This window comes from Neopelma chrysocephalum, unplaced genomic scaffold, assembly GCF_003984885.1.
Source record: "Neopelma chrysocephalum unplaced genomic scaffold, ASM398488v2 Primary Assembly neopelma1_59, whole genome shotgun sequence".
Lineage (NCBI taxonomy): Eukaryota > Metazoa > Chordata > Aves > Passeriformes > Pipridae > Neopelma > Neopelma chrysocephalum.
Window position 1 is genome coordinate 19,353,108 of NW_020897714.1, and position 18,050 is coordinate 19,371,157.

An 18,050-nucleotide genomic window follows, 5' to 3' on the forward strand; every position below is an offset into this window, starting at 1 on the left:
TGCTCTTACTCCCTTGGGGGGCTCTCAGAGCCCTACGTGCCCTCCCAAATAATGATTTGCTCTTGCTTAGGCGTTCAGGAGTGATAACTGTAGGGTGGCATACAGCTCTTACTCTCCCTCCACAAACCACATGTGCAGCACAGCAAAAGGCTGTTGTGTCAGACCTCAGCAGCACTGCTGAGCTGCTCCATCCCCCCTCCCCACTTCTACCAGCACAGGTGCCAGGGAGGCTGCTGCACCATCTCAGCAGGCCACAGATGTCCGTCAGAGAATTGCCGAGTGACCTTGGCGCAAGAAGTGACATCGAGGCCTTCCCCACACAGAGCAGGTTTCTGAACCGCTGCCATCCGTCACTCACCTACTCTGTGTACTCGCACAGCCGCTGGCACCAGCGCACCCACACCATGCCCTCTTTAACACGTCCCTGTACAGCACAAGGCAGAGGAGTGCTGTCACCCCCATTTCACAGGGTGGGACTCTGAGGCAGAGAGAAGTGGTTTTAACAGCATGCCTGTGGCAGAGCAAAAACTGAATCTTGTTCTCTTATATTCCCAGTTAGCGCATTAATGACCTAAATTCTGCATCCGTTCCCCATCCATCGCCCAGAGGAGCTAGGAGGCATTGGAGGAGAGGGTGTGGTAGCACAGGCAAATAGCATCCAGAGCCACGGCACTCTGTGCTGAGCACAGACAAAGCAGGGGCTAAAGCGGGACCAACAGTGCCTTCATGAACCCCAGCAGGGTTGAACCAGGGAGGGGGATCAAACTGGCACAGCATATCAGCCTGCAGAGAAGGGCAGCTCCACAATGTCACAACATTTTAAACAAGCCAAGGCTGGACACCTCAGTGGCCAAGCACCTTGCTGAGGCAGGTCAGCAAAGCCTTTGAGACACTCAGCACCGGGAGCAGATTTTTGAGGAGCCTGCATGTCCCCTTACCCTGCCTAGGCAGCTGAACCTCTAACTAGTTATCCCACGCAAGTCCATATAAAAGACAACCTGCACAAGATGCAGCATCTTCCCCAAGCAGCTTGATTCTTTACATAGGAATTAATCAGGCTCAAATTCAGCATGAAACGGAGCAGGGAAGAGGGAGAAAAAAGGAAGCAGGGAAAGGATGGCAGACAGTGAAGGAGTTTCCAGATTCACTGCCTCTTCCCTCCCTGGCTAATTCCAATCAAGAGGCTCCAGTTGTGTGCTGGGAGCATCACCTGGGAGATACATGCAGGCTCTGCCTGCTCCCCCAGCATGTATGGGCAGGAGAAACTCAGTATTTGGGGTCTGCTGAGCAAGGAGCTGAAATCTGAGGTTGGAGACCTCCCCAGTGCCCCAAAGAGTGCTAGTGTTCACGTGCACAGTACAGCAGTGACCACAACCAAAGGACCAGAATGATGAACTGCTGGCCCCAGGCAGTCAGGGGCAAGCCAGGGAAAGGACCCCCTTCATGCTGTATCTGCCTGCCTCACGGGTATTTGAGTGGGCAAGTAGCAGGGTGGGAGTGTGCCAAGGGAATTTGCTCGGCTATGAAACTTTCCTTCCAGAAGAGCCATGACTGAGAAGCAGACACTTCTTGAATGAGATAACTGGATTGGGGATGAGTGATTAACAGCCTTATTTCATAACTCACAGATTCAATGTGGGAATAGCACGTCAGAGGTACATAGAGAGGCGCTGTTCCTACTTTCTTTTCCTACTGCTTACCTCTTAATGCACACACACACTCCTCTCTGCTGTCTCTAGCCTCTTCACAGAAGCTGTTTGAATTAGTAGTTAAAGGTGATAGGTACCTTGGAGGCATCAGACACAAGCCAACTGCATGCAGAAGAAGCCAAACCTGAAGGCAGACCTAGAGGAACCCACCTATCTGCCTGCTACAACTATTTGCTCAGCACTGAGCATCCCAAACATTGATCCAGCCAGGCTTAGCCTCATAAGAAACTCAGGGGAAATCCTTTGAGCTTGGTCCTTCTTCCAGCCATTCATAAATAGGTGAAAGACCATCCAAATTCATCTGGAATAAAACTTCCAAGGTATGACCTGGGGACCTGACATAGTGCCGGCAGGTCTCAGCCTGGGTAGAGTTGGCGTGGAAGAGCTCTGGGTTGCTCACCAGCAACCCTTCCCAGAGGCAACAATCACAAATGTGGTGGCTTCACTCTCCCCTCACCCTGAACACCCAGCTGGTTCAGCAGCTGGGCTCAGGATCAGGGCGGCAGGAAGCTTTCCCTGGTTGCCACAGCATTTGCCATTCTCCAGACTCAGGCTCCAAACGCTTCTGCTGAGGGATCAATTGGCCTGAGCTACTTTGGTAGTTGACCTCTGGTGAGGAGGCCCATGGGATCTGCACCTCATGCAGACACTGTATTTCTCCTTTCTGAACAGAATGTGTCCATCAGTTCTGTGTTAATGGCCAGTCAGTCCAAGTGTTCAGAGGGAAATGGAATAGAAGGTAGGAGAAAAAGTTTGGGGGAACCCCAGGAAGTATACTGAAATTGCCTTTCATGTGGTCACTCCTGTACAAGCATGGACAACCTGATCATTTGAGATACTAACCAAGCAGTGGTCATGATTAAATTTACGATGTGGCTTGAGGAGTACCTCTCTGGAGTGGTATACCTGATGTCAAGACGAGACATCAATGATGAAATTAAGAATCTGGTAGACATCCCAGATAGCAAAAGACTTGGAAGATGTCACTGTCTTCCTGCTGGAATGGCTTTATTGGCCATGGAGTGTGTGAAAAAGGGGGCAATGGAATGTGTGAAAAAGGGTGCCCCACGACTAAAGCTAGCAGAAGGCCCTGTACATACACCAGCCTGATGGAACTGAGTGTGACCAGCCCAGCTTCCCCCACTTCTGGTGGAAGATTTTGCTCCCCCAATGCAAAGGATGTTTTGCTGCTGAGCTGCATATGTACACCAAGCTTCCTGTAGCCTTTGTCTGTGACAGGACACAAGAGGAGGCCTTGCAAAGGTATGCATACCTATGGAGAAAGTAGATTAAGAACTTTTGTTCCCCCACCACACTGGAACAAAGGGATGTATGTTGCCCATGAAATGAAAAGGCAGCAAAGTCACAGCTGAAAGAAACAAACACTTTTGTACCCAAAAAGGATCAGCCTGATGGACACAGCACTGCTGGAATCTACCGAGGCCACTCCAGGTGAAACACAAACACCCACAGTTACACCAGTCAATGCTGAGGGAAGGGACCCTGCCACTTGTACTTTGCAGTATGACTCAGACTCTGGTTCCTTTTCCTGCCCCACCTCCCTCAGAGGTGGGCAGTGCTCTCCTGCCTGTCTGTAGCAGGAGTCACAGAGCTTCTGGTGCTCTCTCCATCAAGTGAGGGGGTGCTGGACTAGGTGGGCATCAGGCTGGATCCAGACAGCAAACCCCACATTCCTGTGTAAATAAGAAGGAGATACATGTGTGAGTGTGCAAGAAGAGGACCTGGGCATTTAATGGGCATCCACACACAAGTGGGCATGCTTCCTGGAAGGAAGGCAGGGTGGGCACAAAGGGTGATGGAGAGGGCAGCTGTTCCTGCAAGGCAAGCTTTGGTGTTCTCATTTGTTCTTTTTTTTTCTTGTTCCCTAGGGAATTTTAAAGGTCTGTGTAAGCAAATCGATCACTTCCCTGAGGATGCAGATTATGAAGCCGATACAGCAGAATATTTCCTCCGTAAGTCCACAGGCTCTTCTTGCCATGGCTCATAGGTGCTAGCGTCGGGTGCCTTCTGTTTTCTAAAGATAGGGTGGTGGAGACATTAGAACTTGTGAGGCTCAGCAGGACAGAGGAGGTGACCCCAGAGCCTTTTCACCCACTAAAAATGACTCCACTCTCACCTCCCTGGGGGCCTGCCAAAGAGACAGTACAAGTTTCAAGCTCAGAGTAACAATCTGTGGCATTTTTTTATTAGCAGCAATTAATTGTGATATAAATTCAAAGTCTTAATTCAAATCCATTGAAAAGCTGCTGAGTGGGCATAAGGTCAGACTGGGCTAGCGGGCCCAATATGCATGTGAGTGTGCGTGTCCTCCTAAAGCAGAGGAAGTTTATATTTCCTTATCTGATACTCTAGTGGCATCAGACTGAAGAAATTGGCTGGATTGTGTCTGAGGAGCACCTATTGCTGTCTCCACCTTTCACCAAATACCACTTCCCTATAGAGGCTGCAGATCTGATCTTTGCTGGTTTAAGACATTTTAGTGATGGGAGCAAGGAGTAGGAATAAGGACCGTCAGAGCCCTTTGAAGAAAAGACCTGGTGCTCACCCAGAGCCCTTGAGAGAGGTGCTATATCCCAGGCATATGGCATGTCTGTAAAGAAACGTAGCCTGAGTTCCAAGTCCAGCCTATGAGTGAGGGAATCTCACACTGCTTTGCACAGCAGCATCCTGACTAGCAGAGCAAATCCATATCACCCATTGCCCTCCCTGGTTGCCCTCCCCAACCAGCATTTCCACCCACCCCAGAGGCAGGAGCTTACTCTTCCTTTAGCGCAGCTGAACAGGGAACACTCCTCCTCCCACCTTGCTATCCTGCCCTCTCTCCACAAGCCCAGCATCTTTTGACATCGTGAGAACTTCTTCCTTCAGAAATCTGAGATAAGTGTTTTTGACCTCCCAAGGTTAAGCATCAAAGGCTTCCAAAGACCGGGAGTCTTTCAGAATAGCTCCTTGTCATCTGGGCGTGCTCCAAGCCAGATGTGGATACCCAGCCCTGCGGCAGGGAGGAGAGAGATAATTTAGGATCTGTGAGGCTCATTTGTATGTGAAAAGAGGCAGATCTTATGCTGCTTCCTCTTGGTTTCTTAAACAGTTCTCCATCCACTGCAAACTGTAAATAACCCAGGGAGATTGCTTCTTTCAGCTGCCTTTCTGCAGCACTGGTCTCTTAACTGCTGCACGGCCCCTGAACGGCAGAGCTGAAGACAGGGGTTTGATTCAGTTTGGCACAGCGACTGTGCAGGCTGCCTCCGAGGGCAAACCAGCCCTTGCAGAGCTGTTTGGGAGCGAGGAAGGTGCTTGCAGCATCAGCTGCACTTCAGAAAAAAAGAGTTGGGGGAAGGGGCCAAACATCTCAAGAAGGATGGGTCTGTTCCCTCGGAGGGAACAAGATCTGAAGACAAAAATTGGCCCAGTGTCAGGACCTGACATTGTCCCCAGGGTAGAGCCCTCTTTCAGAAAGAACCAGGTTCAAAGAGGGATTTGGCAAGTCAATAAAGGACTACTTGGGTCATTCCTGAGGGAAGTGGGATTTCTGCTGGCTTAGACCTGCCTGGAGAAGGACCCCACTGAACAGTTTCTTCCCAGAACTTCTGCCAAACCAAAGTCCCTGGGTGCTCTGCATGGGCGATGCCTGGTGGCACTGGCAGGAACAATATCAGACTAGGCAGTTCCCTCATTTGGGGGACAAGGACAATTACGGGGCAGTGTCCATGGCCTGGCTAGAAGGGCTTAGACTTTACTTCTGCCAACCATCCACAGAAGGTGTCTTGGGCTTTTTGAAATCAAACAGAGCCTGTTGTCAGAGAGGAAGCAGAAGCATCTCTGCATTTCTTTGCCAGAAGATGCAGAAGATATAAGAGACCATACGAACACCATCCCCTTCTCTTTAGGCTACAGGCTCTGGACCCAGGAAGACTGGAGGAGATTCTGCCCCTCTCTTACCGGCCCCGCTCCTGAGGGGCTGAGCAAGGCTCCTGTTCTCCCCTATCACATAACACTCGCAGCTCCCCATGTCAGTCAGCAACCTTGTGTTCTCCCTACAAAGGTGAATTTTAGAATTAAGACAGATAAAACTGATGTAGTCAGGACCAGGCTGCAGGACTGAGCAGCCATTCCTCTAGAAACCCTCCGAACAGTGGGTGTCTGCTTGATGTTAACTTCCTGCCATTTAAGCTTCCCATTGTCAAATCCCACCTTGCATTCCAGAAGCTGTTAAAATGGTTATTATTGCTATCCTGTTCCCTGACACACAGCCAGGCATGCCTTCTGCATTCCCCATGCACAGGGAGTGGGCTAGGCCCCCCTCAAAGAGCCAATTGTTTGTGCCTGGTAGGATCCAGAGCCAACAGGGTCTTTGAAGCATGGTCTCTGTCCCCTTAGGAAAAAGTCCTGCATTTGCTTCAGTAGGGTTCATTCTTGCAGGCAAGGAAGGATTAGCTTTCATCCCCCTTTACAGATCTTTGCTCCACAAGCAGAATTGCACCAGCCCGTCTGATACCTTCCTTTATCAAGCAAGGCTTCATTTCACACTTTAACAGCTTATTTTCTCTTGTGAAGGGAGGAGAGAAGGCCTTCCTAGTTAAAAAAAAACACGAATATTCACAACACAAGCTCCAGCAAACCGTTGGCTCCCCCTGAACTGCCCATGAGCAGTGTGTGCATGCGTGCATGTGTGCTTGGGTGTGTGTATGCACAGTCCTGGCCTTTCACTGCGTGAATATGAGTGAGGCCCCCCAGAAGCTTTGGGGTATGTTTTGCATGCACATATGAGCATATACATGCATCTATGCCATTGCCCTCTGCTGGCTGAGCTTTTCCCATATCGACCGATGGAGAGTGTGCGTGTGTGGGAGCTGGCACATCCAAACCCATCACTGCCCTCTGGAAGGATCCCAGTCATTTAATCACTAGGATAAGCCTCGCGTTTCAGTGCACAGGGCTGGGACTTTTGCTTTTCAGTCCTCTGCAGCTGCAGAGCAGTGTACAGCACCAGGAGCTCCTCAGCACTGAAAAAAACCCTCTCCTTGAGATGCTCGTGCCCTTTCAGGAGGATTCGAGATTGAGCAGCTCTGCAGGAAGCATTTGGGTTGCTGTTCTTTGAAGAGCAGGCTCAAGCAGCAGCGCCCTGCAGAAATAGAAGCTGAATGATGCCTGGGCTTCCCCTCCAGTCCCCTCAAAAGCAGGGGAAAAGACAGTGTGAAGGGGAACAGACAGCACAGTTGGGCTCCCAGCTCAGCCACCAGTCTCACAGCCCCCTGTGCCAGGCCACTGGCTTCATGGCAGCAGCAGTGGCCAAGGCAGGGGAAAGTTGCTGTGGACCACTCTCTTTTTCTGACACACTCTGTTTCTCTCTCCCTCCCTCCATCCTTCAATGCCTTCATCTCTCCTTAAATTACTCCTCTACCGCACATTGCCCTCTGTCTCTCCTCTTCACCCCCACTCACAAAACGTACTTGCTGTTCTTTCTGCCCTTCCCCTCCTCCCTCTCTCCTCTGCAGGGGCTGTTAGAGCCTCTAGTATTTTCCCGATCCTGAGTGTGATTCTGCTTTTCATGGGTGGACTCTGCATTGCAGCCAGCGAGTTCTACAAAACCCGACACAACATCATCCTTAGTGCTGGCATTTTCTTCGTGTCTGCAGGTAAAGGGATGCACAGGCTGAATGCCCCAGAGGTGGGCTCCAGGGAATGGGGGGCTACCCAGCTGGGGTATCTGCCGGAGTACAGTTGCCTAGGCAGAAGTGTGTGTATTTCCCAGCCCTGATGAGCCTTATTCAGGGTGAAAGCAGCCTCCCAAGGATGCCTCTCCACCCACCCTGCTCGCCTGGCAGAGGCAGGCAGCAGTGCCCTGCAGGCAGGGGCTTTCCAACTGCTTGGGAGCTGATGGAGGGTGTGTTTCCCTACATCTGACATCTCTCAGGGACCAGCCGGGAGTGCAGTCCGGGGATGCGGCAGGCACGTGAGGAGAGTTTTGCCAGACTTTCGCAAGGAAAGCTGCCCACCGGGAGGGGATGGGTGACTAGGGCCCCTCCCATCCCTGCCTCTCAGGAGCAGCGATTTAACCCGATGCCTCTACCACTGCCCTGTGTGACCCTCCTGGTATCTCATTCTCTCTCCCCTGCAGGTTTGAGTAATATAATTGGCATCATTGTATACATATCAGCCAACGCTGGAGACCCCTCCAAGAGTGACTCCAAGAAGAACAGCTACTCCTACGGCTGGTCCTTCTATTTTGGGGCCCTGTCCTTCATTATAGCCGAGATGGTGGGAGTGCTGGCTGTCCACATGTTCATAGACCGGCACAAACAGCTGCGCGCCAATGCTCGTGCCACGGACTACCTCCAGTCCTCCGCCATCACCCGCATCCCCAGCTACCGGTACCGCTATCAGAGACGCAGTCGCTCCAGCTCCCGCTCCACCGAGCCTTCACACTCCAGGGATGCCTCCCCCGTCGGGATCAAAGGGTTCAACACCCTCCCATCAACAGAGATCTCGATGTACACCCTCACCAGGGACCCGCTGAAGGCAAGCACCACCCCCACCGCCACCTACAACTCTGACAGGGATAACAGTTTCCTCCAGGTTCACAACTGTATCCAGAAAGAGAACAAGGACTCTATCCACACCAACACAGCCAACCGCCGGACCACCCCGGTATGAAGCCGTCGCCAGGAGCTGAAAATGGGGCAGGAATGGGCAGGAGGAGGTGGGGTGGGCTGCAGGGTGGGGAGGGTGGAAAGGGGCAGGGGGCAGCAGGTGGGTGGGAAGGAGGAGGTGGAAGCGCCCCTTGGTGGGGTGGGGACCTTCCCAATGCAAAAAAATAAAAAAATAAAAAAATACAGAAAAAAAAACAACAAAAGCAAACAAAAAACTGACAAAAAAAAATAAAAAAACAACCAACGAACAAGCAGACAAGCAGACAAACAAGCGAGTGAACAAAAAAATCAGACAAATGAAAAGGAAACATGAGGAAAGAGACAACAGTGAAAAAATTCTTAAAAAAAAAGCAAAAGAAAAAAGGGAAAAAAAGAAAAACTTTAAAACTGAGAGAAAGAGATTTAAAAAATAGAAATAAATTTAAAAGAAAATGCATGATTTCCCATGTACCATTATTTTAACATTTAATAAAAACAGATTAAAAAAATAAAAGGGAACAAAGAAATAACAAATGACAATAAATCAAGTGGGAGGAAGAGGAGGAGGAGGCAGCTCTTTGAATTTTGGGGGGTTTTATTCTTTACTTTTATGGTTTGTTTCCCACTTATCTTTAACCCAGCACAGGTTCCTTGGGGGACAGGGCATAGGGCTCGGCCATCAATGACTTCGGTGTCCTTGGGCCAGTTATGGAGGATCCTGGATGCCAGAATCAACCATGACTCACTCTGTTCCCCCAAGATCCATGGGGATCCAATCCATTCCCCTGGGATCCGTGGGGATCTGCTTGTCCTCCACAGGTCTGTAGGGGTTTAGAGTGACTCCTGCCCCTAGGGAGTGCAGGAGCTGATGCTGAGTCACCCTTCCACAGTGTCCCCAGGGGGGTCTCCAATTCCCCAGCCCGGGGGACCCCGGGGTCAATGGTGACAGTGCAAAAAGCAAACAGACACAGTAAATAAAGACACACACAGAGACAAAAAAAAAAAAAGGACAAAAAAGGTTTCTTAAAAAAAAGTGGCAATTTTTTAAATGAAAAAACAGCTATAAATAAATGTAAATATAATAAGTGGATTTACTTGCAAGAAGAACAGATAGTATTTTTTCTTTTCATTTTTGTTTTCTTCAGCTTTAAACTGTGAAAAAAAAAGGAAAAGAGGCAATGGGGAGCTGTGTGGGAGGCACAGGTAGAGGGGAGGGGGCTGGTGGATGGGAACCAGGGCTCCCATCCCTTCAGGATGTTGATGCTGGGGGGGACACACATGGGATACTGCAGGGGGGGCAGCACTCATGCACATGTGTGCCCATGCTCACACACTCGTGCCCTGGTGTGCACATGCTCTCCTGTGAATGCTCCAGAGGCTCCCCAGGGTGGCCATGCACTGCCCAAATCTTTCCAGATCCATCTTACATCCCACCAGTGGGGCTGCAGCCATGTGGGGATGTGGTGAGGCCCACCCAGCAGACCCCTGAAATAGCTCCTGTCCTCCCCTAGGCAAAGCCAGCCGACCCTGAGCCAGTGTCAGCTGCAGGCTGCTTGGTCCTGATTCATGTAGCCTCCCAGTCCCCATCCCAGAGAGTGCCCTACTCCCGGCCTGAGCCCCCCGCGTCCCAGCCTCCATGCCAGGGAGAGGTGTGAAGCCATCGGGTGTTTCCATGCCTGCTGGGTTTTGTCCTTCTCCCCACCCCTCTCCTGATGGTCCATGGCTGCCATGGTCTCCCCCACAGCAGCAAGGCAAACTGGGTCCCCACCATTCTGCCCTGGGATCCTTGGCCTGGCTGCCGCCCCCTCCGTCCCTGCCATGCTGGGGGAACAGGGCACAGGGGTGCCAGCTTTTAATCCAGCTCCCCCACAATAGTCGCTGCTGACAGAGGCAGGAGGGGAAGTGGCAGCAGGGGAGAGCAGGGGGACCCCTGTGACACCCCATGAGACACTGGCCAGCCCGGAGCAAGGACAGGGCCCCTTTGGGGCTGCTACCCAAAAGTGGCAGTGCTCTGGGCAGGCACAAAGCCAAGGGATTGCAGGATGGGGCCGCCGAGCCCTTCAGCAACTCAGACCCACTTTTCGACTTTTTTTCCGTCCCCATTCCTGCTGCTCCACTTTTAGGAGCTGCACAGTCCTCGCTTCAGGTCCCAGTGGGGTTTCTGCTTTAAAGCAGCCAGATCTTCCCTGCTCCCCACCGACCCACTGATACTTTACCTCCCTTTCCCTGCTCTGGGCTACAGCAGGGGGCAGCAGCAGGACAGGATCACCCCCCAAAACAGCATCACAGGGCAAGAGGTGGATGGGAGCCCCTTGGCTGGGTGTTCAGATCCCCCCCCCCCACCACTGACATCCCCTCCCATGGCCCTCCAATCCTTTAAAAAAGACTCAGAGGGGACATCCCACCCCCTCCAATGCCCCCCATGGAATAAGTTAAAGCCTGTTCCCCAGAACCCAGTGTAGAGGGAAGGCGGCGTTGAGGTTTCCATCCCCAGCGACCCTCACCCACCCAACACTGCATGGAGCTGGGGAGCATTCACAGGGCTGAGTATGCCCCCAGGGCCAGACGGGAAAGAGAGAGTGAGGGAGCGCACCGGGAGAGCGTGTGCAGGAGGTAAGAGCTGGAGGGGAAGATTTTTCCCCAGGATGTTGCTCATGTCCAGCTCAAACCAGTACAAGAAACCAACCTCCATTTTCTTTATCTCGTGGTTTTTTTCAGACTGTTAAAAAGAAAAAAAATTTTAAAAAGAGAAAATAACAAAAAAAAAATCCTGGTACATGAAATAAAGATTTTTTTTTTTATAACTTGGTCCTCGTTTACGTGGATTTATTGGGGGCATTTATTGTCTCACTGTGCCAGAAGAGTGCCTCAAAACCCAGCAAGAGAATCAACTATTGTGGATAATTTTGTCCTCATTGGCAATTCAGTGGATGGTCTTGCTTCAAGATGGCCTTCAAGATACAAGGAGAATGGACAAAGCAAGAGGAGAGGGCTTTGCCACAACTTTTTTTGAAGTAAGTGTGGGTAAATTCAAGTCGCACGTGGTCTTTCCCTGCTGCCCTCCAAAACATCTGCTCCAGCCCCTGTTTAGCTTCCGGTATCTACCCTCCTGTTCCATTCTTCTCAGGGTGGAGATACCACAAGGGCTGATGCCCCAACTCCCACTGGAAGACAGTGGATCTATGGCAGCAAGCCAAGAATTACCAGCAAGCTGAGAATTCACACAGGCTGGAGGGCTCAAAAAGGAAAAAGAAAGTGAGCCTAGCATTGTTTTGAGGTTTTGTTCAGCCACTCATGGGATTTCTGGCAATGTCCTCAGTAGCTGGGAAGTGGCTGTCTGGTAGAAATGCTCAGCGTAGGAGCCCAGAGCAGGGAGATTACTTACAGTTGGAGGTGCAGACCCAGAAATGGGTGAGGTGGCAGCAGCACAGGGAGGTGAGATCCCCACAAAAGGGACTAGGTTCCTGGCATGTCCCCTCACCTCTCGCTCACCATCAGCACCAGGGGTACCACCAACCAGCTGAGATCCCCTCACCCTGCGCTGGGCTCTCACTTGCATGAGACCCTCAGTGGCTTTCTGAAGCAGACCAGAATCCCCATTAGATTCTGTGACCACTAACTCAGAGGGGTGACACAGAAGGACAGCCACCTGAGTGACAAAGCTTCTCTGAAGCGTGGCCAGGGTCTGACCCATGGTAGGCAAGTAAGACCACGGGCTGAATGAGCAGGTGGGACCGGGGAGTTAATTTGTCAGCAGCAGGGGGGAAGCAGGATGAAGGCACATGTGGCTCCAGGTGTCCCATCAGACACTGATGTGTTGCAGTGCAATCACAGCACCACGGTCCTACCCACCACCCAATGCACCTCACACAGGTTGATACCGGTGCTCAGCATCTGTATCCACTGGCCAGCATGTGTGGGTCCCCACTCTGGCCCTCCCTGGACCCTTCCAGGACAACCTCCCCCAGCTCACCCTTCTTCTCTGGGCCCCTGGTAGCACCTAACACTTGCCCTGTACATTTCATGGGCCAGCTGGCAGGACACTTCATTGCCAAGGTAATTGGGGCAACTCAACGACCCACTTCTGCTCCTCCTCCAGGGACCTTTCCCATGAGCAACCTCACCAAGAAGGAGGGCACAAGGAGGGGAGAGGCAGCAAAGCAGGCCAGGCGCCTGTCTGGGGGACGTCAGGGAGCTCCCAGCCCTGCCACGTGCACGTCTAGGATGCAGCCACCCTCCTATCCCATCTAGCTCAGAGACCCCAAAACCTTCTCACCCCCCTCCTCATCCCCTTGCATGGCTCTGAAACCTCCACCAGTGCTGGGTGCTTCCACTCAGGCATGGGTAGGATGAGCTGGAGGAATCCCCCTGCATCTTCTCCATCCTCCCTGTGATGTTTCCATTCCTTGCCTGCTGCAGAGCCTGGGCCAAGAGGGTGCTCGCTCATCATCCCTCATGACAGCGGGGCAGTGCAGAGATGTGGCTACATTTCCCACACAGTGTCCTGCCTGGAGTGAAGGGAGTGCATGGCTCAGCCCTCCTGCACCTCTCCATGAGGGGTTCCTTCCTCATACTGTACAGATGCTTCTGCCCTTCTCTATCTGGCTTTTGTGGATGCGGCAACAGAGTAGGAGAGGCAGGGAAACAGCACCAGCCTGAAATTAGGTGTGGGGAATGCTCCTCAGACAGGGCCAGCCTCCATGCCATAATAATTTATACTAATATTCAGCACTTATACAGCCCTTTTCATGTTCAAAGCACTTTGCAAACACTAATTAATGTCATATTAAGTGATGTCTTAGAGGGGCAACATTGAAAGCAAACAACTTGTGCGTGGGCAGAAGCCCTCATTCCCCATCTCTCCCAAAGCACATTAACACTTGGGTAGGTGAGAGACCTTAAAATGTTATCCTGTGCTCCCCCTAGGTCTCAGTACTCCCCATGTCACTTGCTTGTCTCTCCCAGTGGAAGGTGTGCTCTGGCACAGAGGTGTGCTCTGGTATGCCAGAAGTGAGCAGGGCACCAGGATCTTCTCCTCCACAGCACTGAGCCACTGAGGTCCTGTGGATGCCAGAGACTCATGACTGAGAGGTCAGTTAAAATATTTGTGTTGGAAAAGTTCCTGCCCCAGTCCCAAGCCCCAGCAGTGGGGGAGGACAGACAGCAGGCCCCTTGCAGGACAGCAGGAGTGGAGGTGGAGCAAGTAAAGTCTTGTCTGATGCCTTTCAGCTATGTCTCTATCAGACTCCAGCCTCAGGACCTATTTGGGGCCAATGGTCATTCCCTGCTTTCAGGTACCAGAGGAATGCAGTGCCTGCCCTGCATGGGGCTGCTTTCTGACAGCCCCCCTCCAAATCTGAGGACATGCTCTGAAATGCTGGTAAGGGATGCGTAGAAGGCAGGCAGGGCATCTGCCAGGAAGAGTGCTGCCCTACTCAGAGCAATCTGCAAGGATGGCTCTAGCAAAAGATCTGAGCCCAAGAGGGTAGGCACTACCCAAGGGATGCCAGCCTGCACTGGCAGGGCTGCTGGGTCTTCATCACACAGAGGCAGAGCATGGCTGAAGAGGGGGATCCTTTGGGGAATGGTATGGGGCAAGGGAGCACTTGCTACTGAGTAATGCCTAGGTCCTCACATGTGTGGGTCTGCTGTCAACATGCACCTGCCGCTCCTCTGCTGCCTCTCTCTTATGGACCACAGCCAGGGCTGGCTGGGTTTTGTTTTTGTGGGAGACGCTCTGAGAGCTCCTCTGTGGGGAAACCCAGATACTTGGCTATTAAATTAACGTTGGGCATTTAACAGCATCATCAAAATGGTTTAAACACCTAGGAGTGGTAATTAGTAATTATGGTTTGGTGAGGAGGATATTAAGACCCAGGTATGGAGCCCAGTATTTTTCTCTGCAGATAATTTTTAGTGCCAGATGACTACAGAGAGAGGCCAAGCGTCAGACACAGAAGCCTGCTGTCTTGCTTGTGTGTGAGGACTGCCATGAGGAAAGAAGATAGCCTCATATCTTACCTTTTAAAAGCCAAGCAGTGAGGCCAAGGACAGAGAAAGGTTTGAGAATGAGAGCTAATGAAGAAAGGGTGTCTGTGAAGAGGTACAGTCAACATTACGAAAGCTGCTAGGTGAGCAAGGATAGCAAAGGACAGGCTATCTGAATGGAAGTATCCCCAAGGGTAGAGGTGGCTCCAGAAAACTTGGCACTTCCAGCTGCTGGAAGCTTCTCCCCTCATCTCCCCTGGTTCTTCTGGACACCTTCCAGAGAGACAGAAAGAAGAGGTAACAGTTTCGGTAGGGAAGGGAGGCAGGTGAAGGGTAAAATTTGAGTAGGGCCTATACAGATTAAGCAGAGGTGAATTAAATGCCACCACCCTGAGTTTTACCTCCAAGAATGTGGAACAAGTCATCCCTCTTGCTAAACTGAGGCATGGAGCTGGACCACGCGTGGGCTGCTGAACAGTGTGCAGCTCCTCACTCAGCTGGGGCATTTACAAGGAGTCCTGATCAAATCGAGCATAGCTGTACCACACTTTGGTGGCTCTACAGAGCTCTAGAGCAGCTGTGCAGCCAAAATGCCCCATGGAGATGAGGAACTCCCTTCCAGCCTGAGAGAGGGGACAGGGACCAGTCCCCAGAACTTGGGACAGGTCGTAAAAAGACCTTTAACTGGGGATCTATGCCCAAAAGGGTAGGTAGGACATTTATGATGTCTCAGTGTCTATAGTGGCCTCCATTCTAAAGCCACCAACCACTGGCTGGTAGAGGGGTGCTGAGGACCTGCCGGACATGGAGCTGCAATGAGGACCCTTACAGAGGATCTAGGACCCCAATGGGCCATGCTGCTTCCCGCTACTGGAGCAGCAGGAGGTGAGTGACTGCCTTCATCTTCCTGGCTGCAAATCCCAGCTTTGACCTGGCTCTGGCAGAGCCAACGCAGACGTGAACCATTCTGGCAGAGTGTTGTCATTTGTGCCTGTTTTACACCGTGGAGAGGAGTAACGTGCGAATGACGCCAAACACTGCTGGCCTCATTTTGCTTGCCCTTTATTGAAACCTCTAGGCCTTGTACCCTGGGCATGGAATGACAAGGGTGCCATGGCTCATGGATGCAACAAGGACTCAGATGAGGCAGCCTCAGCATCCTCTGCAGCGGTCAGCTCCTGACATTGCGGAAAGTCCGCAGTGAAGGAGCTGGCTGGCCTGATACCGACAGCTTCAGCAAAGGGGTCAAGATACACGGTTATGGGCTGAGTCCCAGAAACAGATCCGCAAGGGCAAAGCACTGGGCTTGGGAAAGGGTTTTCTCTGCTGCTGCTCCTCCTGCTGCTCCTGATCCCCTCAGGGATGGAAAAAACAAGGGACTTTGCTCTCTAGGGACCTGTCAATCAGAATCTGCCAGCACCGTTTAATTTGCTGCATTTATGCCTGCCAGGAGCGCTGGCTGGGCTGCCTGTTCCTAAGCAGGCAGTGCCATCCCGTGGGACAAACTCAGCACAGCAGCGGAGCCTCACAGCCTCACTGTGTGGGAGCTGGAGCAGCCCCACAGCTCCCACAGGAGACGCAGCACTGGGACCCTTGCCCGCTGTCCCCCTGATGCACAGGGGTGACCAGTGGCCTTTTCTACTCTGCCAGGGCTCCTCACTACCAGCTTTCCCTCATTCCCTCCCCCTTTCCTTCCAGCAGCTCAGAGAGGACACAATGATGTAATTTACCTGGGAGTTCAGCTTAGTCCCACCTGGGACAGGCTCCAGTCAGCACAGTGGCAGGTATGATTTTAGGAGGGGAGAGCAAACAACAAAGCTCTTACTGTGAGATTGGTATGGCCATGAGGTTCGAGGCAGCATGTCCCAGCAAGCCGCATGTCATCAGCAAGTCCACCCACCTCTCCTATCCTAAACTCTGCAGCTCTGACTGATGCCTACCAGGGATCATCCAGGAGTGTTTAGTGAAGTGATACTTCATACATGCAGAGTAAAGAGCAATCCCACAGCACAGTTCCCAGGTCAGTGAGCCCCATGGCTGCCCCATGCCTCATTCTCCCCTATTACTCTCCCCCACGTGCCTGGCACTGCTCGTGGGCCCTTTTGGGGAGTAAGCGATGAACAGAGGGTCGATTCCCAGCCTAAACCCCTTCCCATCCCCTCCTGTAGGGGCTACAAGCAAAGCCTGGGCCTGACCTTGGGAGTCAGCTGCGACCTTGGGAAGTGCCTCATCCAGAGGAACAGGCTGCATACAGGGAAAAGGAGAGAAAGAAAGACCTTGGGCTGCTGCAGTGGGAGCTTTCTGGAGCAAGGCTGAGAGTGTGCATCCTTCCCAGCTGCCTCGGGGTACCTGACGCCCGATGGGGGACATACGCAGCACAGCTTTGCCAGAAGGGACAAAAGCACCCGGCTGACTCCTCCAAAGACAGAAGAGAGCAGATGGCGCTGAAATCTGCTCAAGAGGAGAGAAAGGAATGGCCCTGAGGCTCCGCACTCCCTGTACCCTCCACACTCCCTGTACCCCAAGAGGCACATTTGTCCGCGGCCAAGCGTGTCGGCCAGCCCTGTCTCTGACTTACCAAGGAGCAGGGAAGGGAATGGCAACACAGACACGCTGGGCTGCTGCATGTTCCTTGCTGCTGTTCTCTTTTGTGGGGACCTTCCTGAGAGTCCTTGGGAGGGGAACAGTATATTACACATAGGTAGCATCTGCTTTTCAGTCCTTACTGCCACGATAACCAGGTCTTGTACAAATGGGATTTGACTCTGCTACCTAGCAGAAATTTCTTGGACTCTCTTCCTGCCTCCTGATATTCTACTTAGACCCCTTTTCCTGGCTGGCATAAACATTAAGCTTACCAGAGGAGGGACCAGCCAGGCAGGAGCATTTGCACAGCATGCTTAGCCCAGAACATTCTGATTTTTCACAGAAGTTACTCTAACACTGATGATGTTGAAGGAAATAACCGTGGGCATTTCTGTGCTGGGCAAGGGCCCTTGTAAAGAAAGCCCATGTTGCTCATAGCTCTGCTCACATCTGCATCACTTCTGAGGGCAGTTTTGCATATAACGCAGGCACTGGATAACTGCAGGCCGTCGATCTGGGCTCCTGCAGCTGAAAAGCAAACCACTAAGTGCTGAGAAGGCATGGTGTGCCTTGCACCTTCCATCACCCAGGGCCCCATCCTCTTGCCTTCTTGCAGGTCCAGCTGGATCTATGCAGCATTTCCCAGCTGCAGCAGCCATGGCCTGCTTCTACTTCTGTTGGTGTGGTTCCTCATCTTCACAATAGCTTCTATCTCCACTGTGTTTCTCCTCTGGTGAGGGAGGAAGATGTTGTCCCTCCCTGTGCAACATGAAGGTGACAAGTTCCCACTGCAGAAGCTTACTGGTGTGGCCTAGAAAACAGCCACAGAGCAGTGATTTACAGCTGAGCCTGTGGACTCCCAAGCTCATACTCCAGCCACTGCACCAGCCTTTGTCTCCTGATGCAGGCTTGTAGCCAGCAGGGATGCTGCTGGCACCAACTGCTCTAACTGAGCTTTGTAGAATAAACTTGTGGAATTAGCCTGTTGGCTGCTGGGATAAAATCCAGCGCTGAGTGCAGATCAAAGGAGGCAATCTTGCTGACAGTTTGCGGGGAGGCAGCTGGACCTGGACTCCTTCTACAGCTCTGAAAAGGGCAGTATTCAGCAGCCAAG

The 18,050-nt window shown here is 52.0% G+C and overlaps 1 protein-coding gene across 2 annotated transcripts in view; it reads left to right on the forward strand.

Annotated features, from left to right (window-relative positions):
- Positions 1-8,748, forward strand: part of CACNG2 (calcium voltage-gated channel auxiliary subunit gamma 2) — a 51,637-nt gene extending 42,889 nt beyond the window's left edge. For both annotated transcript variants that reach the window (XM_027680333.1, XM_027680332.1), the window contains 3 exons: positions 3,599-3,682; positions 7,229-7,369; positions 7,852-8,748. In XM_027680333.1, the coding sequence (XP_027536134.1) occupies positions 3,599-3,682; positions 7,229-7,369; positions 7,852-8,387 (761 nt within the window). In that variant the 3' untranslated portion in view covers positions 8,388-8,748. The remainder of the gene's footprint in view (positions 1-3,598; positions 3,683-7,228; positions 7,370-7,851) is intronic.
- Positions 8,749-18,050: the final 9,302 nt, after the last annotated feature.